This window comes from Perognathus longimembris, chromosome 5, assembly GCF_023159225.1.
Source record: "Perognathus longimembris pacificus isolate PPM17 chromosome 5, ASM2315922v1, whole genome shotgun sequence".
Lineage (NCBI taxonomy): Eukaryota > Metazoa > Chordata > Mammalia > Rodentia > Heteromyidae > Perognathus > Perognathus longimembris.
Window position 1 is genome coordinate 2,907,745 of NC_063165.1, and position 24,449 is coordinate 2,932,193.

Sequence of the window (24,449 nt, forward strand, 5' to 3'; positions counted from 1 at the left end):
AACAGGATCCACGCCCAGAGCTCAGAGTCTGCTCAAGAGGGTGCCCCTCGAACCACAGCTGACCAAAAAGCCGCAAGAAGCAAAAAGGAGGACGACGGCTCATGTAGACAGCTTCAGAGGTGGCAGGCCCCAAGGTCTTGAGGGACCTTTGTAATACTCAAGTGGTGCGTGTGCCTGCGTGTGCGTGCGTGTGCGTGTGCGTGCGTGTGTGTGTGTGTGTGTGTGTGTGTGTATCATGTCATCCTTCTGGACTAAATCTCAATCCTGTTCTATGAATTCAGGGCTTGTCACCAATTCCTCCTCCTTTTAAACAAAAATGCCTTTCCCCTCCTACGCCTGGAACAACAGCCCAGACCTCACTCAGTCCATCTGAGAGTCTGACCCCCTGCTGGACTGGCCAGTTCCAGAGACCACAGAATTTACGTGACTCCCTGTAATGAATCCCACACCAAACCCTGGTCACCATGCCCTTCCCATGGCTCTTTACTTCTTACTATATACCCAGAGACACACGTAGGACGCCAGGGCCTTTTTGCAGTCCTTGGCCAGATCCCGGTCCAAAGGCATGATGGGACGGACGCGCTCACTCGTCATGCCCGGATGCTTCCAGAAGCCCAGGGTTTCCTTTGGGTTTTCCTCAGCCTCTCCCCTACTCAAGCGGCTCATCGACAGGCCATGATTTATGTCTTTTGCTTCCAACCTATCACCCCTGACTCAACTCGTGGTATAAGCAAGATGTCTGCCTTTCTAAGAGAACTGTGAGGGAGGAGACAGGACCACCCACAGCAAGTGAAGTGCTAAGTGGCCACAAAAGTAGTCATTACTGTTTGCTTTAAGAAGAGCTCATGAGAACTGGGTGCCAGCGGATGTCACTAACCCACGGTGAGGGACGCGGAAGGTGACTGACAGGTGGGCGATGACTGACGTCGTAGGATGGAGGAAGCCCCTGGACCCTGCACTGTGGGCGCCTACCATCCAAATTACGACACCTGCTAAATAAAATATGCTGGTGACAAACCTTCAGGCTAGAAGCTCCCAAGTTGCAGGGAATACCCCAGGGGCCATGGCTGCTGGCCCTTTTACTTAATAGAACAAAAGGAAAACCTGGTAACCACCATGCACCACGAGGAAGCAATCTAGCCGAGGCCCCCACGGAGGGAGATGCGTGTGAATGCCTTCATTGGGGGCAGCAGATCTCCAGCGCGTCAGGTAAGCAGAAGGAGCAGCATGGTGAGAGCAGATGTCCGGGGCCCGCCTATGCCCTCTTCCACCCCAGACACCCCAGCAGGAGCCAGGAGGCGGGAGCCGGATGGCACCGACGCCACTTCAGGTCCGCAGGAGGTCAGGGCCGTGAACTGCTGCAGAATGAGAGGGCTCCTCGGAGTCCAAAACAAGATCTCTGCCCCTTGCCTGGCCTCTGGGTCCTTATCCCTGTCCTCTTAAAATAGATGAGGGCCTACGGTGCCATGCTCTGTGACTACAGCAGGGATTTCCACTGCATGAAAACTTGTCCTCCTTTTTAAAATACAGAGGCGCAGGGGCCCCAAGATGCCCGGGTCCCAGGGGCCTGCCGCTTGTGTTCAGGCCACCACAGAGCCCCGAGACACCAAGGCTTTTTCACAATGGCGGCGTGCTGTTTCAGCTTCAACCCTCAGAAAGCCGAGACGGAAGCTGACCAGGGCACGCTCACCCGCGTGCCCCGCCAGGGGGGGCCTTGTGAGGGCGTGTCTCCAGGAGTCCGAGGTCCCTGCTTGGCAGCCCGGCTCCTGGGAGTGGACTCTGTGGCTGTGGCGCAGTGACCCCTCGGCCCAACCCGTGCCTGACCAGGAAGGCAATGGTCCAGAGTGAAAGGGAGGAATGAACCTGCGGCCCAGAGAGTTCGAGATCACAAGGTGGGCTGGCCGGGGGTGCCAGTCAGCGAGTCCCGTGAGTCCCCGAGGCGGCTCAATGGAGACTGGACGCCCCTACCTGGTCGTCTCGGCAGAGCCCCTGGGCCCCCAGGGAACCTGAGCGCCATGCTGCCCGCGTGCCCAGATGAGCACAATGGTTTCCACCACCCTTTCTCTCCAGCTTACACTGCTGCCTTCCTTCCATAGTTCCCAATGGTTTCTGACCTGATTATGGTACCTGCACTAGGTAAATACCCAGGTAATGACAGCGTGTGTCCCTAGCACGTATCCATCCATCCCCATACACAGGGGTAAGATCCCTTGGCCACCCCAGCTCCATTCATCTATACAAAAACAGGTTTATTGAGGACCACAGAACACTCGCTTAGCTTAGTCCTTCCGGTATGCAGCCTTCGATCTGGACCTCTGCCGGCCAGCCGGAGTATCTGTTCTTCAGTTCATCAGAGTGGTTGATCTGTGTAAAGAGAAAATGGTTTCACTTATTCATGAAGCTATCGGACACATATTTAACTCAGTCAAAGCCAAGTCAACAGAACCAGTTCCCAAATTGGGATTTTTCTCCAAACCAGGCTGGGTGGTGGACACTGCTTGCGTCGCCGTGTTTCCTAAGGATACTGGCGTGCAGGTCTAGACTTTCCCACACAGACGGGGATGGTCCACAGCCAGCGTTATTCAGTAGAGTGGCCACTCCACCCGGCAGGCTAACGGCACAAGGTGGCTAGAGCAGCTATAAACGGGGTTCTACATGCCATTCAATCGGGATCTATTTGAAGGTAAGTGGAAGTTGGCTTTGTGCTGCACAGCCTAGCACTACAACAGTATAGTATCTGCACTGGGAACAGGACTATAGATTTGTATTCTTCATAGTGCTTCAGAGATCCTAGCTTAGCAAGGGTGCTTATATCGGAGTCCTTCCTACCTTCAGTGGTGGCCACCTGGGACTTCAATAAAACAATGCCCTCCTAACTGTGACATTATAGTTCTATATTCCTCATTCTGTGTGACAGCTTAATGACAACCGAATTTACAAACTATGAAATTCACCCACTTGAGATGTTCAACTTTCTGGGGTTTCAGTGTATTTATGAGAGCCCCAGCTCCTGCTATGTCTCCGTTTTTGTCACCTCGGTGAGGAGCTTCATGCCTTCCAGCAGCCTCTGTCTAGGCCCCCTCGCCCCCTAGACAGCCATGAGCTTATTTTCTGTTCTCTGGGTCTGGACATCTCATACAAATGAACTCATCAGACAGACAGTAGGGAGACTTCTGTGTTGGCCTTCTGTCGCTTAGCACGACCTGCTGGTGGGGACAACAGCTGAGGAATGACAACTGCAGCAGGGGCCACATGATCCGGTCACCGCAGGCTCCTGGGAGGCTGGCCGTTCTTGCATCCTAGAGGACTGTGGCCATGTGGGCACACTCCACACAGCAGGTGGAAAGGGCGCCCGAGCCCTGGCCAAGGCCATTATCACTTACCGTTGAGTCTGGACACCTGTGAGCAGTGCAGACCAGATGGGACTGCCCTAGCAAAGGGGGTGTTTGCTGGCTCTTCGTGGAAACTCCCTGGACTCCCCCACTGTCCACACCCACCCGAGGCGGAGGAGAGCTGGGCACCGGACTGGTGACACACCTCGGGACATGGGTGATGTTGAGTGCTACCTCTGGACTTCAGGCTTCCTGGCGCTGTGACCACACGGGACAGCAGGGAGGGGATCGGGACCAATGTCCTAGTCTAAACCAGAAGCCACCTGACTGAGTGGACCTGGAATTGGCAGGTGTCTGCCTCCTTGGTTCTTTAAGTAGCCCTTCCCTGGAGGGTGCAGGGTACAGCCCCTCCCTGCAAAGTGGAGCAGGGCAGGCATGATCATCCCCAGGCCCTGCTGGTGATCTGATCTGACCCAGGCTTCCAGAGCCTGCGCTTGCGGACCGGAGCCACAACCTCCTGAGACCTCTGCAAACCGTCATACTTCCCGCGGCCACTGCCCGGTGGGAAGGGACGCGGAAGCCCACTCACCTTCTCCCGCTGAATCCCCGGAGGGAGCTCAAAGCCTATGGGTGCAAGGAACACCCAGCTGGACCGGAAGCGCAGGTTCCTGATCTCCTTGCTCCCGAGGGCTTCAATAACATCCTTAGCCTTGGCCTGGAGTCTGGGGCAAGGAAGGAGTGTGTGAGACTGTAGCTGCAAATCCAGACATGGGGGTCTGTGTCAGGCACTCAATTCCTTCTAGTGAGTGTGTGTGTGTGTGCGTGTGCATGGGGGAGGGAAGGAGGCCATACATGTGTGTGTACGGGGTCACGCGTGCAGACACACACGTTTGTCCTGCTTCCCTTGCTCCCTCTACAGAGAAACGCCCTCCATTTCCTCTCTTCCTTCTCCAAGTCCGCACTGGGCCTCTTCCTATCCTGGGTCCAGGTGTGGCTTGTTTCGCTCTGTCAAGGAGTTCTGAGGAGTTCTAGAAGGACTGTTCCGGAGTTCTGAGGATTTCTAGAAGGACTGTTCCGTCCGTCACACATGAGCATCCATGTTTTGTTTTGTTTTGTTTCTGGAAGCAGTCCCTGTGTTACAATCTTTCATTCTGTTCCCTTGGGCCTCCGTTCCCCAGAGGACACACGACTCCTCCGTCCTGGCCCACGCCCAGCCCCCCCCCCCCCCCCCCGTGCCAGCGCACACACTCACCGGAGCTCACCCCCCCCCCCGTGCCAGCGCACACACACACCGGAGCTCACCCCCCCCCCCGTGCCAGTGCACACACACACCGGAGCTCACCCCCCCCCACCAGCCGCACACACTCACCGGAGCTCACCCCCCCCCCCGTGCCAGCGCACACACTCACCGGAGCTCACCCCCCCCCACCAGCCGCACACACTCACCGGAGCTCACCCCCCCCACCAGCTGCACACACTCACCAGAGCTCACCCCCCCCGTGCCAGCGCCCACACTCACCGGAGCTCACCCCCCCCCCCGTGCCAGCGCACACACTCACCGGAGCTCACCCCCCACCCCGTGCCAGCCGCACACACACACCGGAGCTCACCCCCCTCCCCCCGTGCCAGCGCACACACTCACCGGAGCTCACCCCCCTCCCCCCGTGCCAGCGCACACACACACCGGAGCTCACCCCCCCCGTGCCAGCGCACACACTCACCAGAGCTCACCCCCCCCGTGCCAGCCACACACACTCACCAGAGCTCACCCCCCCCACCAGCTGCACACACTCACCAGAGCTCACCCCCCCCCGTGCCAGTGCCCCACACTCACCGGAGCTCACCCCCCCACCCCGTGCCAGCGCACACACTCACCAGAGCTCACCCCCCCCGTGCCAGCGCCCACACTCACCGGAGCTCACCCCCCCACCCCGTGCCAGCTGCACACACTCACCGGAGCTCACCCACCCCGTGCCAGCGCACACACTCACCGGAGCTCACCCCCCCCTCCCCCCGTGCCAGTGCACACACTCACCAGAGCTCATCCCCCCGTGCCAGCGCACACACTCACCGGAGCTCACCCCCCTCCCCCCCGTGCCAGCTGCACACACTCACCGGCTGCTTCCATCATCCTGGGTCACCATGAGCAGCAGGGATTTGGGAGCTGCCCTCTGAATGAACTCGATCATCGGTCCAGAACCATCTGCAGGAGTGAGGCAAGTTAGTGTAGTGTCCTCTTAGTGAACAGGGCTCCCCGCTGCCCCCGGCTCGTCCGCCGCCCCAGCCCCTCCCTCCTAGAGCGGGTCGCTGCCAGTGGAGAACGGAACGGCAAGGCACAGACAACTCGCAGGGCTGCTCAGGGCAGGGTGAACAGGAGTCCCAGACAGGGGGCGCTCTGGCTCCAAGACACAGAGGGAGCCCCATCTGGGGACACGGACTCCAGAGCTCCGATGAGACAAACTTGTCACCTGCCGGCTCAAGTGGCAGGGGGCTTGCGTGAGCACAGAGAGGCTCAGGGGCAGCTCCTGGGGGGGGGGGACACGCAGAGTGGAAAGCAGCCTCCCGACGGCAATGCAGACCCCACCCCAGGCCTTAGATCCCACCCACACGGGCGCAGGAACTGTTTCTTCAGTTGCTCCTCGAGTCCACATTATGTTTACAATTCATCTTCATTCCAGCAGGAACAGAGGTTTCTTACCGCTGCCATACATATCAAAATGCTGTGCCGCTGTCGTCTTCCCCGTCACATCTGCAAGCGGAAACACTTTTGAAAAGCGAGTTCATGAAGCCAGGAGGCCCCCCCGGGACCCCCGCCTCCGTGGGTGACGTCCGGCTTCAGGGTTTCCGCAGGACACGTGACCGGGGTCTGCGCACGGCCTGAAGAGGGCGACATCCCTGTCACCTGCACAGGTCACGAGAGCGCGCCTTCCAGCCCGCCTCCTCCTTCCTCTCCTCCTGCTCTACCCCCTTGTTCCCCCTCCCCCCGCCCCAAACACCAGGGCCCCGCCTCGGCCCGTTCCACCTCCTACTTTTGTTTCCTTGGGGACTTTAAATCAGGGTATTTTGCCCCTCACCCTCCAGCCCTGCAGTCACTGGCTCATGCTGTCATTTCACTGGTAGGGACACTGCAAGCAGCCTCTTTCTAGGGACACCAGAAGGAACCCATTTTACATGGATACCTCAGGAACCTCTTTCCTGGGGGTACTGCAGGGACCCTATTTCCCAAACCCCTCCGGTTCTTGCCAGGAGTCCTTAAAGGCAATGGGAACGGAGAAGCAAGCCAAATCTTCCTTCCGTGGGGTTCCTGCGGCTCTTGGGTCACCGCTTGTGTCACGCTCTGCTCATCTGGGCATCACTGCCTGCCTCCTGTCTTGTCTGTGTGTTCTCAAAAGACTCTAGTTTTTAGTTACTTTTGGTTGTCATTGGAGCCACAAATAGTTTGTGAAGCTAGGCAGGTTAAAAATAATCAAGTAGGGGCTGGGAATATGGTCTAGTGGTAAAGTGCTCGTCCTGTATACATGAAGCCCTGGGTTCGATTCCTCAGCACCACATACATTGAAAAAGTTGGAAGTGGTGCTATGGGTCAAGTGGCAGAGTGCTAGCCTTAGCAAAAAGAAGCCAGGGACAGTGCTCAGGCCCTGAGTTCAAGCCCCAGGACTGGCAAAAAAAAAAAAATCAAGTAGGGCTGGGGATAAGGCCTAGTGGCAAGAGTGCCTGCCTTGTATACATGAGGCCCTAGGTTCGATTCCCCAGCACCACATATATAGAAAACGGCCAGAAGGGGCGCTGTGGCTCAAGTGGCAGAGTGCTAGCCTGAGCAAAAAGGAGCCAGGGACAGTGCTCAGGCCCTGAGTTCAAGGCCCAGGACTGGCAAAGAAAAAAAAAAATCAAGTACATAGTCTGTGATGTATTAAAATACAGATCTAGACTAGATTATAGGCTTAAATCTTGAGAACCTAAGGTTTGTGGGAAAACCCAGTGTCTGAGCTTCGAGGGGAAGTTCTTTCCGATGATCATTTTTTATTATCATGAAGTAGTTGCACAAATGGTCTTCAGTCCCACAAATCAGTTTATCTTGATCAGTGCCACCCCTCCGTCACTCTCTCCCACCTTCGGGGAAGCTCAAGGGGAAGCATTTAACTTACAGTTGATGATGGCAATGTTTATTCCTCTCGCACGTTCCCAGACTTCTGCCTAGAACCCTGAAATACAGCTGGGCATCAGTCGTGGAGCTCAGAGCTGCTCCCGAGGAGGGCCGAGCCTCCAAAGGAGCGGCCTTCCTGTGCTCTCCTGGCTGAGCGGGGCCAGCGGCACGGGCTCCTCTCCTCCCCGACGCCTTCCAGCCGTGCGCTGGCCGCAGCTCCCAGACCTCACCCCCGACCTCCACGCGCGTCTAGAGACCTCAGCTTACTACAGGCTCTGTCTCCCGGGCAAATTCCAGGTTGTGGTTTAGACACAAAGGAGACAAACTCACTCTTGTTTATTTAGCTTTGCAAGTTTGTTCAGCTCAGCTCCCGAGCACCCACTTCTCTGTTCCACAGGTAAGAGGCGGGAAGAGTGAGCCAGTGGAAGGCCTTGCGACTGAGCCCATCTCCTTTCAGGAAACCCACAGAAGCTTTGCTTGACCCTTGACTCTTGGACATTCTTTTGCCCCACCACCAATTATTAACCCAATTACTAACCCAGTTATTCCCTGCGAGTGGATACTGTGTCTCATCACTTAACTTTTACCTTAAATCATAGAACGTGACAGGGCAATTCCACGAGGATCATACCCTAACACTAGTAAGACTCTCTTTCCTGGAGATGGAAAGCTCACACACAAATTGTGTGTGTGTGTGTGTGTGTGTGTGTGTACACTCTGCATCACTATGGAGAAGAGAATTTGCAAGGCCTCTTCTTTCCCCACGCTTTGTGGCAGTGAATCTGCACGGACAAATCTGCTCTTGGACATGCTGACCCAAACTCCCCTGTGTGCCTTCCAGGTTTGGTGCTCTTCACAACCTTAGAGACACTTCTATAAGAACTTGGAGAAAAGAAGCAAAGGTTTCCATTTCTGACCATGGAAAAGATGGAGAATCTGGATCTACTACCACAGAGAAACCAGACAAGACAGGGCACACTTTAATGAGATCTCTGGAGGTGAGCTGGAGCCTCAGGCCTGTGGAAAAGGCTCCTCAGCAACATCTCAGCAAAGACTCAGTCTCTGGCGTGTGCCTGGCCTTTCACCCCATGTGTGTCCTCAAAGAGTTGTTTGTGGTGGCAGGAAGGTGGGAGAGGAGGCGCTGAGCACTGCAAAAGCTGTGAGAGGCAGGGGACAAAGGCAAAGCCAGCGTGAACATCCCGCTAAATCCCGTTGGTTTTCTTGGGCTAGGTTCCCAGAGGGCTGAGTTCTTAAAGTGAGAGCAAGCCAGGCACAAACTAATACTTATGTGGATTTCAACTTGGTTTTAATTCAACTAAGCGGCCAAGAAAAGAAGAGAAAAGAAAAAAAAAAGGCAGACAATTATGGTTAGCTGACTTCGTAAAAGAAACAATGGGAGTCACTGTAGGATGGAATAGCACCCCAAATTCAGTGAAAGACACTACAGCCCCCACAACCATCATCTTTCAGGAATAAAGGAGCAACACAGATATTTCAGAGAAATATGAACTGCAAGAAGTGGCTGTACCTTTTCCATATGTCTTTTACATTTTTTTACTTTTGTATTATCTGAAAAAGATATATAGTATTGCTGAGATTTTGAACTCGAGATCTCATACTTGTAGGCCAGTCCTGCTCTGTGTCTGTTGCAGTCCTAAACCCTATCTGTTCACGTAACCTGTTACCGAGTCCTATGGCTCCTTCTAGAGAATGAGCGAATTTGAGGCTGGATGTGGGGTCCTTCCATCCCACCCAAGCCAACACTGAACAGAAACATATGTACATGTGCACCAAGAGACAAAAGCAGAGGTATTCCAAAACAACGGTGGATGTTTCAGCTGTCACTCCACAGTAGAATGGAAAAACAAATTACTGTGTATTGAAGCCACGCAGTATTACACCAAAGTGCAAACCCATTAAAAAAGTCACACTCGATAACAAGGAGAGATCTCACAAACGCCATTTGGAGCTAGAAAGATCAGATATGATAGGGTATATGGTTTATGACTACATTATCCAAAGCTCAAATACATAAAATTGAGCAAAGGGGTGTGCACGAAGGTCAGGCAGTAAAGCCATCAGGCAAAGCAAGGGAGTACCCACCGCAGGAGACACCAGAGTGCTCTTCCTGGGGAGGAAGGAAAGAGAGAGCTGGCTTGCAAAAGGTACACAGAGGGCTGAGCAATATCATCCATTGGGGCTGGGAATATGGCCTAGTGGCAAGAGTGACTGCCTCGCCATATCATCTATTGCTTAATCAGGATAGAGGCTACACATGTGTATAATTAATTAAAAAACACTACCTACTTATAAGGTTATTTGCCCTAGCATTATGTGTAATATTAAAAAATTCTGTACACTAAAAATGCACACCAGTGTAAAAGTAGTGGAATAAACAGACTATGGGAGGGCCATGCTATCTATGTACCCATAAAATAGAGTTTCCTACCTTATCTGTAAAAAAGGGTAGGTACATAAACACATTCACATGCTCATATTCATATATACTCACATATACATGCCTATGTAATGTGCATAAAATACATATATAGGTATATACTAATTTTGCATAAGAAGCTTATTCTTCCATTACAAAGAAATCACTGACAAGATCAATCAGAAACTAAGAAAAATTGTCAGATACTGGCAGCTTACATCGTAATCCTGCCTACTAAGGAGGCTAAGGTATGGAAGATCATAGTTGCAAGGGCATACTGGGCAGAAAAGTGTGAGACTCTACCTCAGAAGTAACTGGAAAAATGCTGGGCTGGAGGTGTAGCTAAAGTAGCAGTGTGCCTATTGAGCAAGAAAGCAAGCTGAGAAAACGTGAGGCTCTCAGTTCAAGTCCTAGTACTGCCAAAAAGGAAGAAGAAGAAACGAAGGAAAACAAATGAAAGCCAAGAGCTGGTGGCCCACGCCTAATATCCTAGCCACCAGGAGGCTGAGATCCGAGGACCCTGGGCCAGCCTGGGCAGGAAAATCTGTAAGGCTCTTATCGCCAACAAACCACTCAGAGAAAGCTGGAAGAGACACAGTGGCTCAAGCGGTAGAGAGCGTGCCTTGTGCACAAAAAGGCTCAGGGACAGCCCAGGCCCTGAATTCAAGCCGTAGGGCTGGCAAAAACAAAACAAAAACAAGTGGAGATGGACACAGGGGAAACAACTGGAAGCTGTACAGAAGATATCTGAGTGTGTTTTGTGATGTGCATTGTTAATTCTGAACCCTGCAAATGTACTGTATGTTCGAAAATTAAGTCCAAGAAGGAGAAGAGAGAGAGGAGTGATGACAGACCCAGTGCCCCTGCTTTAACCCATGTCGGTGGGGGCCACGGGCAAAACTGGACGCAACAGTCAGGTGACACCGTGGCTGGGTGACACTGACGTTCCTTGACACTTTCCATTACCAGGAAAGAGCAAAATACAAGCTGTGGTCAAGCGAAACTGAGTTTGACAAGAGACACAATCCTCAGAGAGAGAGAGAGAGAGAGAGATAGCCTCAGAGAGAACCAGCGGCCTCTCCTGGGGAGCACAGCGGGGCTTCCTCAGCCTGGGTCTGAGGGTCTGAATCCGGGCACCCTTGCGGAGCAGCCTCCTGGGAGCAGGAGGCAGAGGCAAAGGGGAGGCAGCACCCTCCTCCTGAATGTGGTACTTACAGCTCATCCTCAAAGCAGATCTTGGCATACTTGTCTCTGCCCCCGCCACTGAGCAGGCGGTAGGCATAGGAGTTGGGGGGACATGGGGTCCAGTGGTCACACTTTTGCCTTTTGGGGTCTGGTGCTGTAATGAACAGAGGATTAACAGTTAGCATCGCAACATCTTAGTGGACGGACTCCAAGTATGACCATTCCAGCTCCGTGCCAACTCCCAGTGGAGAAGGGGCCACCCAGAAGACCACTTTCAGCTGCAGTGGAACCACTGGAAGGCCCTCAAAGATGCTTCTGTCCTGAGGGAACAGACATGCAGACAGATGCGGAGTGGGGACCACTGCTCATGGCTGCCGATCAAGGCTGACATTCTTGGGGGCCCCCCACATGTGCAGTACAGTAACAGACAGATCCAGGAGTCTGGAGGGGAGAGGCGACAGAGGCAGGCCTGGGTAGAGAGACACAGCTTCTGCCTTGATATGGCCCTGAACACACACATACACACACACACACTCACACACACACACACACACACACACTGCACCAACAGGGCAACAATTACATCCAATATAACACACAGACTCAGATGGACCCCGTGCCACATACACACACCAGATACCACGCTACACAGCACACGCATACACGCCACATATACGGCATACACAACATGCATAATACCACACACATACACACACTCTACCCCCCACGCACATCCAGCACACACACACATCTGACCAGCCAGAGGAACTGAGATTTTCTGCTTGGGATGCGACGGTGTTAGTGTGGGCCGTCCCTGGAGATGGGTTCAGGCTGGCCTGAAGCTGAGAGGTGAGAAGGCAGCCAGCCCGGGGGGGGGGGGGGAGGGGGGGCTCCAGCACCAGCCACACCCTGCACCACCGCCTCAGGTGTCTCTCCTGCGGGTCACAGAGTAGGACTGCAGGCTGGCACTTGGCTCAGATTTAAATCCCAGGTGCCCAGCGGAGAATGCGAATAAAATCCAGAGAACCTCAGTTCAAGGACAGCCTGGGAAGAAAACTCCTTGCAATGCTATGTCTAAACCATCAGGAAGTAGAGCTGGAGGCACGGATAAGGTGGTAGAATACCAGCCAAGTAAGCAAGCAGTGAAGTTCACGCACTGGAGCCCTAAGAAGGACAAAGAGGAACAGATAGAAGAGGAGGAGGAGGAGAAAAAAGATCTAATTACAAAGGAAGAGAGCAAGATAGAAAGACACAAAACAATCAGAAAAAAATTATATCAGAAAAAAATTGTTAATTGGCTAGTATAGTAGTAGGTCTCTACTTACCAGGGTTATTTTAAGCTGGGGGCTCACACCTGCAATCCTAGCTACTCAGGATCTCAGTCCAGATCCAGTCCAGATGGAAATAAAGCATAAGACACTTAGCTCCGATTAACCAGGAGACAGTCAGAACTGGAGGCGTGGCTCCAGGGGTAGAACACCAGCCTTGAGCACAAAAGCCAATTGAGAGCATGAGCTTTGAGTTCAAGCCCTAATACAGGCAGCACAGGCACACGCACACCTGCGCGTGCACGCGTGCACACACACACATTACTCTAAGTGTAAACAGATTAAATTCTCTAGTTTAAAAGACATTGAATAGCTGAATATACTGTAAAAACAAAAATGACCCAACGATACTCTGCTGATAAGAGAGTCATCGCCCCTGAAAGAGCACAGGTGGAGGGGAAATGAGGACGTGGAAAAAGACTGCTGTGCAAATGGCCTGGAGAGAGGGCGATGGGGGACAGCTGGCATGGTGGCCCTTGGGGCTGCAAGGGGAGCTGCACCCGCATCAGATCCCACAGACTTCAGATCAGACTGCCCAAGGAAGCATGGCATTCAAACCACGTGCAGGGGTCAACTCATGGAGGAGGTGCGGCGCTGTGAGTATACACTTACCGCACGTGGAAACACCTAACACACACACAGCAAATATGGAGGGTGCTGTGGGAAGACGGAATGCAAAGCAAGAACGCGACTTCAAGAGGACACCTGCCACAGTGGACAGATAGAAAACGGAGACAGGAACAGGGAAAATTGTCTTAATTCGTAATTTGTTTTTGTTGTTGTTCCACTCTAAGGCTTGAATACAGGGCCTGGGCACTGTCCCCGAGACTAGTGCTCTACCCGCTTGAGACGCAGCTCTACTTCTAGCTTTTTGGTGGTTAGTTGAAGATACAAGTCTCTCCAGGGCTTTCTCATGAGGCTGGCTTTGAACTGTGATCCTCAGACCTCAGTGTCCTCAGTAGCTGAGATTCCAGGTGTGAGCTACTAGCACCCAGCTACAACACCTTAATTTGTGAGCCAAACGGTTTCTTATGCCCTAGAGGTCATCCAAGGTGAAGGCGGCAGCAGATGTGGGGCCTGGGGAAGCCATTCCTTCTACGTGCTGCCTTGTGGCTGACCTCATGTGGTGGGAAGGGAGAAATGTGTGGAGGCGCCAATTCCACTCCTGAGGGAAAAGTCTCCATGGCTTAATTGCTCCCCCCACCCCCCGCCCCCGAAGCCCCCCCTTCTTCACTGTCCTGCACGGCTGACTGCATTTCTACAAAATGAACCTGAGTGGACCAGAGCATCCTTGACCTACACTTTGGTCCACGTGAACTGGTGTTAGGGCTCACACTTGACACAAGCAGAGCACACACGCTCACACACGGGAGGCTCTCCACAGTAAAGCTATGTTGAGCAGCCAAAAGATGACTAACAAATGTACAAAAACCGAAACGTGTGTTTCTTGACCCTCAATGTATTGAAACTAGAAGTCAATCATAGGAATGATTTCTCAAAGTTTACAAGTATGTAGAGACTAAACAATAATGCTGCTGAGCAGCCAGTGGGTCCAAGGAGAAATTAAAAAATAAGCCAGGTGCTGGTGGCTCATGACTATAATACTGACTGCTCAGGAGGCTAAAATCTGGGGATTGCAGTTTGAGGTCTGCCTGGGTAGGAAAGTCTGTGAGCCTCTCTAGCCAACGAACTATCAAAAAGCCAGCAGTGGAGCTGTGACTCAAGTTGCAGTGCTAGTCTTGAGCAAAAAGAGCTCAGGGACAGCGGGACTGCCATACACCTAAAAAAATCAACAAAAACCTAAAACAATTAAAAAAACTATTACAAGATAAAGAAAACAAGAGTCCAGGATAGCAAAATGTACAGGGTATAGCAAAAGCAATTCTAAGAGGGACATTCATAGTAATAAATGCCTATGGGAAAAATAACGAGAAAAAGTCTCAAAGACTGATGTTACACCTCAAGGAATTAGAGAAAGAAGAAACCAAGCCCAAGGGCAGGGGAAGGAAGGGGATAAGAAAGATTAGAGCACAACTTAATAAAACAGAAACCAGAAGAATAACAGGAAAAGTCAATGAAACCACAAATTCTTCTCTTTAAAAAAGTGGGACAGGGGAGACAAAATTGACAGCAATTAGGCTAAGAGAAAAAGGAGAAAAATCAGAAATGGAGGAGAAGCTACAACAGATGACACCACAGGTGTCTCTTATGGACAATAAACTGGTTGATGTAGACAAACTCCAGAACTTCCTAGAAATACAACCTGCCAGGCCTAAATCATGGAAGACACAGAAAAAGAATATGAAAGTAGACAGATAACCACCAAGGAAACAGAGCCAATAATGTTTCCCATAGAATAAAAAAAGCTTAGGACCAGATGGCTTCATTGCTCGATTCTTCCAAACATTCAAAGGTGTACTAAATCAATCCTTTCTAAACTCTTCCAACAAACTGGATAAGAAAAATACTTCCCAGCTCTTTACAGGTGGCCAGCATTGTTACCCTGACACCAGAGCCAGGCCATGGCTCTACACTGAACTAAAACTACAGGCCAACACCTCCAATCAACACAGATGTACAAATGCTCATCAAAATCCCCATAAACTAACTGCAGCAAAGCGTGAGGGTAGTTAACAATGATGGAGTAGAATCTGTCTGGGGGCAGGGGGTGCAGGATGGGTCAATGAATTCAAGTCAAGCAGAGCGCCCAGTGATTCACATCTCTAACATTATTAGCTACTCAGGGGTCTGAGATTTGAGGATCCTCGTCTGAAGCCATCCCGGGCAGGAAAGTCCGTGAGACTCTTATCTCTAATGACCAAAAATGTCAGAAGTGGAGCTATGGCTCAAGCCTTGAGCAAAACAGGTTAGGGGCAGCACCCAGGCCCCGAGTCCAAGCCCTTGGACCAGCACAAAACAACACTAAAAATCTGGAATGATCAGCTGATTATATACAGAAGGAATTTTCTTATTTATTTATTTATTTATTTATTTGGCCAGTCGTGGGCCTTGGACTCAGGGCCTGAGCACTGTCCCTGGCTTCTTCCCGCTCAAGGCTAGCACTCTGCCACTTGAGCCACAGCGCCGCTTCTGGCCGTTTTCTGTATATGTGCTGCTGGGGAATCGAACCCAGGGCATTGTGTATCCGAGGCAGGCACTCTTGCCACTAGGCCATATCCCCAGCCCCCAGAAGGAATTTTCTTTAACACAGTAAAGCCTGGGTAGGAAAAGGCTACGGGCGACACTGGATTCAATGCAAGGAATGAAGGCCAGGAACAGATAAAGAGCCCTCTCATCCCTTCTGTCCAACCTAGACGAAGGGTTCTCATACATCAGAATACCCGAGGTGATGGACGTGAACTCTCTTGGCCTTTCCACCATGTCTGTGTGGATCAGAGCATCCAGCTGTACCGTGAGGAGGTGGGATTTTCACTCTGAGGTTACACTGTGGTACATTAGGGCGGACGCCAGTGGTACCGGAAGAAGCTGCTGCAGACGCAGGTGCTGAGAACCGCCCTGGCAGTGCTGGCCATGCTGGCTGTAGCCCGGCTTGGCGGGGAGCACAGGCCTCCGTCCCCAAGGAAACTCTGAGATCCCAGAATGCTTCCAGAGCAGGACCCTGTGTGACCCCTCCTTCAGTCTCGCTTGGTCCTAGCCTCCTGCCTCTCCCATCTCCTGCTCCAGCCCAGCCCTGCCCTGCCCAGCCCTACACTGCTCTGACTGATCTCACTTTCTTGTATTGTGTTAGCTCAAACCCCTCTCCACTAGCCTGTAATTGCTTTTCCTTCTTTAAAATTTCTCCACAACAGCAGGGATTTTGTTTTCTGTTCTCCATATCCTAGCACCTACACAGTACTGGTGGAATAGTGAATGAGCGAAGAAAGAACAGCTGGAGCCTTGCAGCATAGGTGTGTGCCCAAGCTCGAGAAAAGAATCCCTGCCTGCCTGCCTGCCTGCCCCATGAAAGGAGCCAGGGGAGGGGCTGGGGTGCCGCCCAGAGGCAGAGCATGCGCTGAATGTGCATGATGTTCTAGCTTAATCCCCAAACACAAAGCAAAAGCAACCAAGGGCCAAGGAACTGAGCATCAACACCTTCTATGCTCATCCCATGAAAACTCGGGTCAATTTCTCCTAACTTCCTATTGATTCTCATTTTACAACAAGAATTATGAGATATGATTTGATTCCTTAGGAATGAAAGGGAAATAGTAAGAGAAAACAAGGAGTAAAAAATAATCCTAGTGCTTATTTTCACTCTCAAAAACCCTTATTTTACTCTTGGTACATCATATCCTTCTGGATTTTTCTATGGATATGGAAGTCATCTGTAAAGTTGGAAAACAGGTTAAATATATTTAAACAGTATATTATGTCCCTTAAATTTTCAAGTAATATATTTGGCCTAGGTGTGGTGGCTCGTGCCTGTAATCCTAGCTCCCTGGGGGGCAGAGATCAGTATGACTGCGGTTGGGAGGCAAGCCCTGACAAACTGTTAGCAAGACCCTCTTTACCAACAAACCAGGTGCAGTGGAGTGTACTGTCATCTCAACTACTCTAAGGACTAAAGCCAAAACAGGATGGAGGTGCCAGGCGCTGGTGGCTCATGCCTGTCATCCTAGTTACCTAGAGGCTGAGATCAGAGGATTGCAGTTCAAAGCCAGCCAGGGCCCAAAATTCCATGAGACTCTTGTTTTGTTGGTTATGGAGCTTGCACTCAGGGCCTGGGCGCTGTCCCTGAGCTTTTTTTGCTCAAGGCGAGTGCTCTACCACTTTGCGTCACAGCCCCACTTCTGGTTTTCTGGAAGTAAGAGTCTCACAGACTTTCCTGCCCCTGCTGGCTTCAAACTGCCATCCTTAGATCTCAGTCTCCTGAGTAGATAGGATCACAGGTATGAGCCACCGGCAGAGCCCAGCAACGAGACTCTTATCTCTAATAAACTAGTCAGAAAAAGCCAGAAGTGGCACTGTGGCTCAAGTGGTAGAGTACTAGCCTTGAATAAGAAGCAGCTCAGGGACAGGTCCAGGCCCTGAGTTCAAGAACCAAGACTGGCACAGAATAAAAAGGGTTGGAGGCATGTCTTAAGTGGTAGATTAGCTAGCTTGCAAATGCAAGAGTTCAAATCCCAGTACTCACCAAATCTATCTATATATACTCGTAATATTTTTGTTAACCTTCAGAGGACCAAGGCCAAGAAATATGGTGCATCCTAGTATCTCTAGGTTTTTTAAAATACTGTAGTGTATTTTTCTTCTCTAAATTTAGTAATGATATGTATTACCTATTCATCTGAAAATACATCTAACAACCATAGTTGAAAATATCACGAATGGATTCTCTATTATCTTTTGTGTGTATGTGCATGCGGGGGTACTGGGGCTTGAACTCAGGGCCTTGTATTCTCACTTGGATTTCTTTTTTTTTTTTTTTTTGGCCAGTCCTGGGCCTTGGACTCAGGGCCTGAGCACTGTCCCTGGCTTCTTTTTGCTCAAGGCTAGCACTCTGCCACTTGAGCCACAGTGCCGCTTCTGGCCGTTTTCTGTATATGTGGTGCTGGGGAATCGAACCTAGGGCCTCGTGTATCCGAGGCAGGCACTCTTGCCACTAGGCCATATCCCCAGCCCTCACTTGGATTTCTTGATCAAGGCTCTGGTTCTACTTCTTGAACCACAGCTCCACTTCTGACTTTTCGGTGGTCGGTTGGAGCGAAGAGCCCCTCAGATTTGTCTGCCGAAGTGGGCTTTGAATTGAGATCGTCAGATCTCATCCTTTTGAGTAGATAAAAACGACAGGCATGAGCCACCAGTGCTTACTCTAGCCTAGTCTTTAAAAACAGGCCTCTTCTAACTTTGCAGACCCCCTGCAGATGCAAACTCAGTGCACAGAGATGGCCCCTCGGAGGGGACAACCTTGCCCCCTGCGAGCCTGTGCTTCCCGTACCCAGCTCAGACCCAGGGCTTTGCAGCATTGGTGCAGTCCTCTGGGAGGTCCTCACCATGGCTGCCCAGGCTCACTTCCCAGAGACAGACGCTCCCAGGTTCTAGCACTGCCCGGACACACAGGGTACAAAGGCCCCTCAGCTGAAGAGGACTTGAACCCATGAAGAACCCTGTGTATATCAGAGGTGCTATTTACCCGGAGCAGGGATCAACCCCACACGCCCCTGGCCCTCGTAACAGTTCTTCAAAGAGAAGTCCCCCCGAAGATGAAGCCTTAGAACAGAAGCACTGGCAGGCTACTAGGGGGTGCTGAATTAATAAAGAGGTTATGCAATTGTCATTTCCTTCTGCAACAACTCCTTCACCCTTGAACTGGGAACAGTTAATTAAAACTAGTATCAGGAAATGGAGAGCTCAAAGACCTATCCATAAATCTGATTACTGATAAGCACGTGCTGATGAGTAAGTAAACGGCTAGGAAAGTCCAGCTGCGATAACTCACTTTCCTGAAACTTTGACTTGGGGGAGGGACTGATCTCTCCCTGGTGCACTGTTAGAACACTGTTTATACTAATGATAAGCCTTTAGATTTTTCCCTAATTGACAGCTGTCAGACCCTTCCTGGGTATCCCAAGTACCTGGAGGGAGGTCACAGCCCAGCAACCACCTGGACAGCCTTCACGTCAGCCAGGCTGCTTCGAACACGAATGGACACCTTGCGGAAGCCATAGGACAATCAGTTGCTTGGCTGCTAAAGCACAACTCAGATCCTGAAGGACAGACAGATTCAACAGCTCACATCACGCTACTTGCCCACACTAGCCTGGGTGACCTTGATATGATGATGCAGCTGGGATGGGTGCAGTCCTTCATTTGCATGAAGGATTTTGTCCTGATTGGGCAGCTATCTTTGCCACGCCCCTTTTCCAATTAAATAAGCAGGCTGTTACCTTTTCCAGCCAGCTCCCTCTGATTGTGTGACACAGACCCAATGAGGAGTTCTCTCTCATCATCGTGTCTTGTCTACTTTTGCTCTTGATTATGAATAGAGCAGGCTGAGCTGGCAGCACAAAGAAAGACAAAGAGGCAGAGGTGTCAGAGCGGGGACAGTTACAGAGACAGTGTAGAGCTGTCCCTAGCCACAGAGGCAGCCATCACCCGGGGGGGGGGGTGGTACTGACAGCAGCAGAGGCAGCCGCCACCGAGGCCGGGGCAGTGGTGATAGTGGCCAGGGAAAAAGTGATGGGAACAGAATTGGCAGAGACAAGGAGGGATGGCAGAAGCAGAGAGAAGGTAAGGAGACGGAGAAGTGCGCCTGAAGACGGAGGCTGTCAAGAGAGCGCAGAGCCGAGCAATGCCAGCCCCTGGTCCCCGGAGGAATTTTAGGGAGCTGTCAAGGACCAAGGCCACATCCTAGGCCGTGATGGTGGCCACAGGGCCAAGGTCCCTGCTGCCCACGGCTGCGCATTGAGAGGCTCCGCCCACTGCTGCCGCTGCTGCCAGAAGCCCGGGGTTTCACTAACTGCCGAGGTCCTGGGATTATCAGCAGTAGATAAACATCTCACCACTCCTCATTCCTACCTGGACACAGCAGAAGGACGCAAGCCAGTTGATCAGTGACATATGAGCATTGCAAAGAAAATCAGGATCAGAAAATGGCTCAATGAGGAGACAGCCTTGTCCTTATGTGCGGACTCTGCATTTATGTCTTTAGACGATGCCCAGGCCAAACTAATTCTATTTCAGTGGCTCAGATAGACTGGACCTGATGCTTTAAATCCAGCTTATCAGGACCCCTCAGCAGTGTGCCCGACTCGGCCCTTGCTTTACTGCAGTCAACTACTGGGTGGCCTATCTCTTGGGCTACTTGCTGTGTCTGCTCAGCCTCTGCCTGAACTGAGACCAGAGCCCAGGCTGCAGGCAGGGCTGAGTCCTATAAAGAGAGGCCCATGTGCCTGAGGCTGTCACTCAGGCCACCGTGTCCCAGTGGGAATCGTGTTAGCACCACAGAACACAACATGAAGTCACGTCTGCTCCCCAGGACCAGGAGCAACAGCTTCTGAGAACATGGCCAGTCCGCTGGAAAGTTGAGAACGGCTTTTGTGCAGGATCTGGGCCCCCTGAGTTTCATGCAGGAGGAAGCTGAGACTTGCGGCCCACAGAGGATAGTCTGCAACCAGCGCACAGGCTCAGGTCACAGCTGAGCCACCTGAGGGCGGAGGGCGGGGCCACCCGCGGGCACGTGCAGTGGCACGAGCCTCGAGCTGCCACGGGGCCTGCACGGGAGGACACTGGCGGAGCCGCTTTTCCATCCTCACCTCGCCACTCACCCTTGAGGATGGGCCTCTCGCCGACGCTCCGGAGGCTATAGACGGCACTGGACAGCGTCATGGCAGGAATGAGCTCTGCGAGCAGGTACCCCGAGTACCAGGCGCACATGGAGGCAAAGATGAAGAACATCGCCTTCAATGCGCCTAGAGACGGAGGAAACCGACACTGTGGATGTCTGGGCTGTGCGGGGTAGGCCATCCTCACCCTCTGTCTCCCCCCTCCGTAGCCTCCCCCCCCTTCTGTGGACCACTCTCATTCTTTGCCCCTGTCATTGTCATCTCCACCCAGTGATGGCAAAAGGGCGTCCTTGCTGGGAGTCAGCTCCCAGCAACGCAGTCCCCACCCCGCAGGGCTGGGTGTGGGAAATAACCAGAAGCAGACAGCACAGGTAAGGATCGGTGGCTGCTCACTGCTGCCCTGGGTCTCGGCGCTTCCTCGGTGCTAACATCAGGGATTCACTGAGCATGTTCTGAACACACCCACTGCAGGCAGGCCTGAAAAGACTGGCACTGTTTGTTCTCTTTGTGAATTTGCTCCTAGAATGAGACGCAGACCTCCCAGGATGGAGTCATGGTCCATTCTCTCTGCATCACCATGTTGTGACTGGCTTTTGGGGCCAGAGGGTATAAGCAAGGATCACAACTGCAGACCACAATGCTGCAAGCTCTGCATCTGTTCTACCACAGGGAGGTGTCCGCAGAGGCACCAAGGACTCACAACAAGGGCAGAGTGAGAAGAGGAAGGGAGAAGGGAAAGAGAGCAAGGAGAAGGGAACCTGAGGAAGTTGCAGGAACTCCACCTGCTCAGGTAGAAAAGCAGGCAACCTCACACTTGTGGAGTCTTTTACTTCCCATCCAGAGCCCCCATCAGAAATGAGTACACTGTTCTAGAAAAACCTGTTTGCCAGACAGTGGCTAGACAGCAGACACCAATAGTTCTCCATTTCCTGGTGTGTCAGGTGACTGCTGGACAATTTTACCCAAGGGGCCAATGTGAAGAAAACTGGTAAACCTGACAACATTGAGACTCTTCTAGACTCCGTGCTCCACTGGAGATCCTGAGCCATGATTGGGATACAGTTTGATGGGAGATGCAAAAGAGCGTGGTGTCACCCTGGGGGGGGGGGGTTAGCCGTCAGCTGCTTTAGTGAGGAGACACAGGACAGGGCAAATGGTGGGTGTGACAGGGATGAAGTGGCGAGTGCACCGAGAGCCACGCATCTGCACAGGAAGGGCCGCTTTGTGAGGAGGCAGGGAGCGGCCGTCTGCACATTTCTCAGAGCTCCGAGGAAGACACAAGTGTCTACAAGAATCCTGGAAGTGTCTGTGACACACGTGCTGCCCAGGAGATGCATGAGGAGCCTGCGCTCCCAGCCCAGGGAGGCTGTCACAGCCTCGGTACTCGAGAGACCCTCCTTCAGTGTGTCTGCATGCAGGTGGCCGTGCGCATGCGCACACTAGCCCATTCCCACCGTCCAGTTCATTGGGCTTGGGCGGTGCTGGGCTGGTCACTGAAGAGCCCAAAAGGAAGCCACCTCCAGACCAACTGCTAGCCCAGGGCCCACATAAACAGGACTCGCAGGACCATCTCCCACCCCCCCAGTTCTTAGTGAATTTCCTCCAACCTGAGCGAGCACAGAGAAGCTGTTTGTTCCTGGTGCTTGCCAACGTGTATTCGAGTCACCAGTGACACCGCGCCTCTCATGGGGGAGACCAGGGCTGAAGCGGAAGGCTACACACACTTCAGGGCTTGGCTGGCCTCCAGGCCACTGCCTTCCTGGCCCTGTGCAGAAAGGATAGAGACTACCGCCAGAGCTCCACAGCGGGTATGCACTTGCACTGTCCCCGGCTGAAGGGTACAGCATCCATCAGTAGCCCCCAGGTAGAGGGATGGCTCCAGCCCAACTACTTCATCCTTCAAGCAGCTTGACCATGACCAGCTGGAACGAACTAGGCACGGGAATCAAGTGCCCAGGACAAGGTCACGTACAAATCATTAGCTCACAAAATCAACAGTGGCACAAATCTGACTTCTGGGTTGGGAGAGGACTTCTATCACACTCATACACGCCCAGATAAATACAGCCCTGCTATTATTATGGTGTGTTATATAAAAGGACCTCACAGTGCATGAATGATTCATGACGTCTGTGTATGAAAAGGTTGTAGGTCAGAGAGGGAACCTGATCACACCAGCATTTTCTGTACATAACCAGCATTTGACATAGACAGCCTGGAAGTAATGAGGGCTGAGTGCAGGGGCACACCCGTGTAATCCCTGCTACACAGACAGTGGAGGTAGGAGGAGCTCACTAAGGTTGGATGGCAACTGGGAAGGGGTTCTAAGCTGCTATATGAAAAATAAACTGAAGCCAAAAGAGCTGGAAGCATGGTGTAAGTAGTAGAGTGCTTATTCAGCAACGTGCAAGGCCCTGAATTCAAAACTCAGTACTGCCAAAAATAAAAAGATTGAATTCTTCCAAAATATCTATAATAAAAGTCAGCGCCCTTAGGAAAGTCTTGGAAGTTTGTGTGTCACCCGATTACAGGGACTCCTTCTGAGGTGATCTGCATCTGGGTGCAAACCACACAGACTATGAGGACTATGACCTCACAAGGAGAGAGAATATTGACCTTGTACAGATATTTACACCCATTTGCCCAATAAGTCACACCAGTCAGCAAAGTTCACCTTCCTCCATGAATAGCTTTTAAGCGCACTGCAGGAGTGTCTTTCTGACCCTTCCTTCTGTTTGCACAGGACGTGGCAGGGCTGCTGCTGTGGCTCTGGGAGGAGCCGGCTTCCCCATACTCCAGCGAGAGCCTGGGCCGGCACAGCAAGGACACGGGCTCCCAGGGGTGAGTGGACACTGAAGACGGGGTTCGTTCCTTCTTCGCTATTTTCCCAACTCTCCTAACAAGATCAAGTCATTTGGAAAACCCAAACTGTCTTATAGAAGGACACTAGGGGACTCTCACTGGGGGGAGGGGGAGGGGCGGCTCCCTGTGCTCACTGGTCCCCACTTGTACCTCCCGAGGCCTCTCCATCCCTCCATGCTTTCTCTCCAAAAGGGAACAAAGTGGCTTCCTTTCCCCGTCACAGTTCCATTCCCAGTTCCATTCCCAGGCAGCTTGCGACGTGGCCCCCAGTCCTGGCCGGCAGGACTTCAAGGCGGCCCACCCGGCAGGCAGACTCGCCCTGGGAAGGCCGGCACGGTCCATCGCTGCCCATCCCTCCTATTCCCTGCCCTCCAACACGTCATACCCACCCCCCCCCCAACTCCCTCGCACCTCCACCCAAACAGGACAGTGCTCAGGAGCCTAGCCCGGTTTGCTCAGAAGCCCTTCCTCTCACATTCCCTGATGACCCCGACCTCAGGTCAGTGTGGTGGGCAGGAGGGAGTGGGCAGAATACGCCTGTGCTCTGGCCCCTTCTCACCCCCCCCCCAACCCCGAAGATGGCCAGGTTGGGTCACACTCACCGGTCGCCACTGGACGCATCTTGCAGGTGCATTTCCCTTCTGCCTGGCTTGGCTCCTGGTAGCAGCTCTGGGTCCCTAGATGACTATATTCCGCATGGGGACCCGCCCTTGGGATAGGCAGGTGTGGGCGGGCCAGGTACTCAAAAGCAGAATGACCCACAGGGCAGGTTCAAGGGGCAGCGGTGAGGAATGCACGGGGAAGGCTGCTGGGCTGCTCTGGCCCTGGGTAAGTCTGGTCGGTCAGAGCATGTCCCGCCTCGCTGATCACCTCAGT

At 52.5% G+C, this 24,449-nt stretch overlaps 1 protein-coding gene across 1 annotated transcript; it reads right to left on the minus strand.

Moving 5' to 3' along the window:
* Positions 1 to 2,251: 2,251 nt before the first annotated feature.
* Fam3b (FAM3 metabolism regulating signaling molecule B) lies at positions 2,252 to 24,227 on the minus strand. Its single transcript, XM_048345882.1, has 9 exons — positions 24,176 to 24,227; positions 20,694 to 20,837; positions 11,129 to 11,252; positions 10,393 to 10,402; positions 7,478 to 7,526; positions 6,031 to 6,081; positions 5,448 to 5,535; positions 3,922 to 4,054; positions 2,252 to 2,364 (listed from the first exon to the last, which is right to left on the minus strand). Exons 1-9 carry the CDS (start codon positions 24,192 to 24,194, stop codon positions 2,275 to 2,277), a joined length of 708 nt encoding a protein of 235 aa, XP_048201839.1. The 5' UTR covers positions 24,195 to 24,227; the 3' UTR covers positions 2,252 to 2,274.
* Positions 24,228 to 24,449: the final 222 nt, after the last annotated feature.

Bases quoted from the DNA above. Each gene is read 5' to 3' on its own strand.
- Fam3b (XM_048345882.1), bottom strand. The intron at 11,253-20,693 runs GTGAGTGGCGAG...TGTTCATTACAG, and splicing joins CGAGAGGCCCATCCTCAAGG to CACCAGACCCCAAAAGGCAA. The intron at 6,082-7,477 runs GTAAGTTAAATG...TTCCGCTTGCAG, and splicing joins AAACATTGCCATCATCAACT to ATGTGACGGGGAAGACGACA.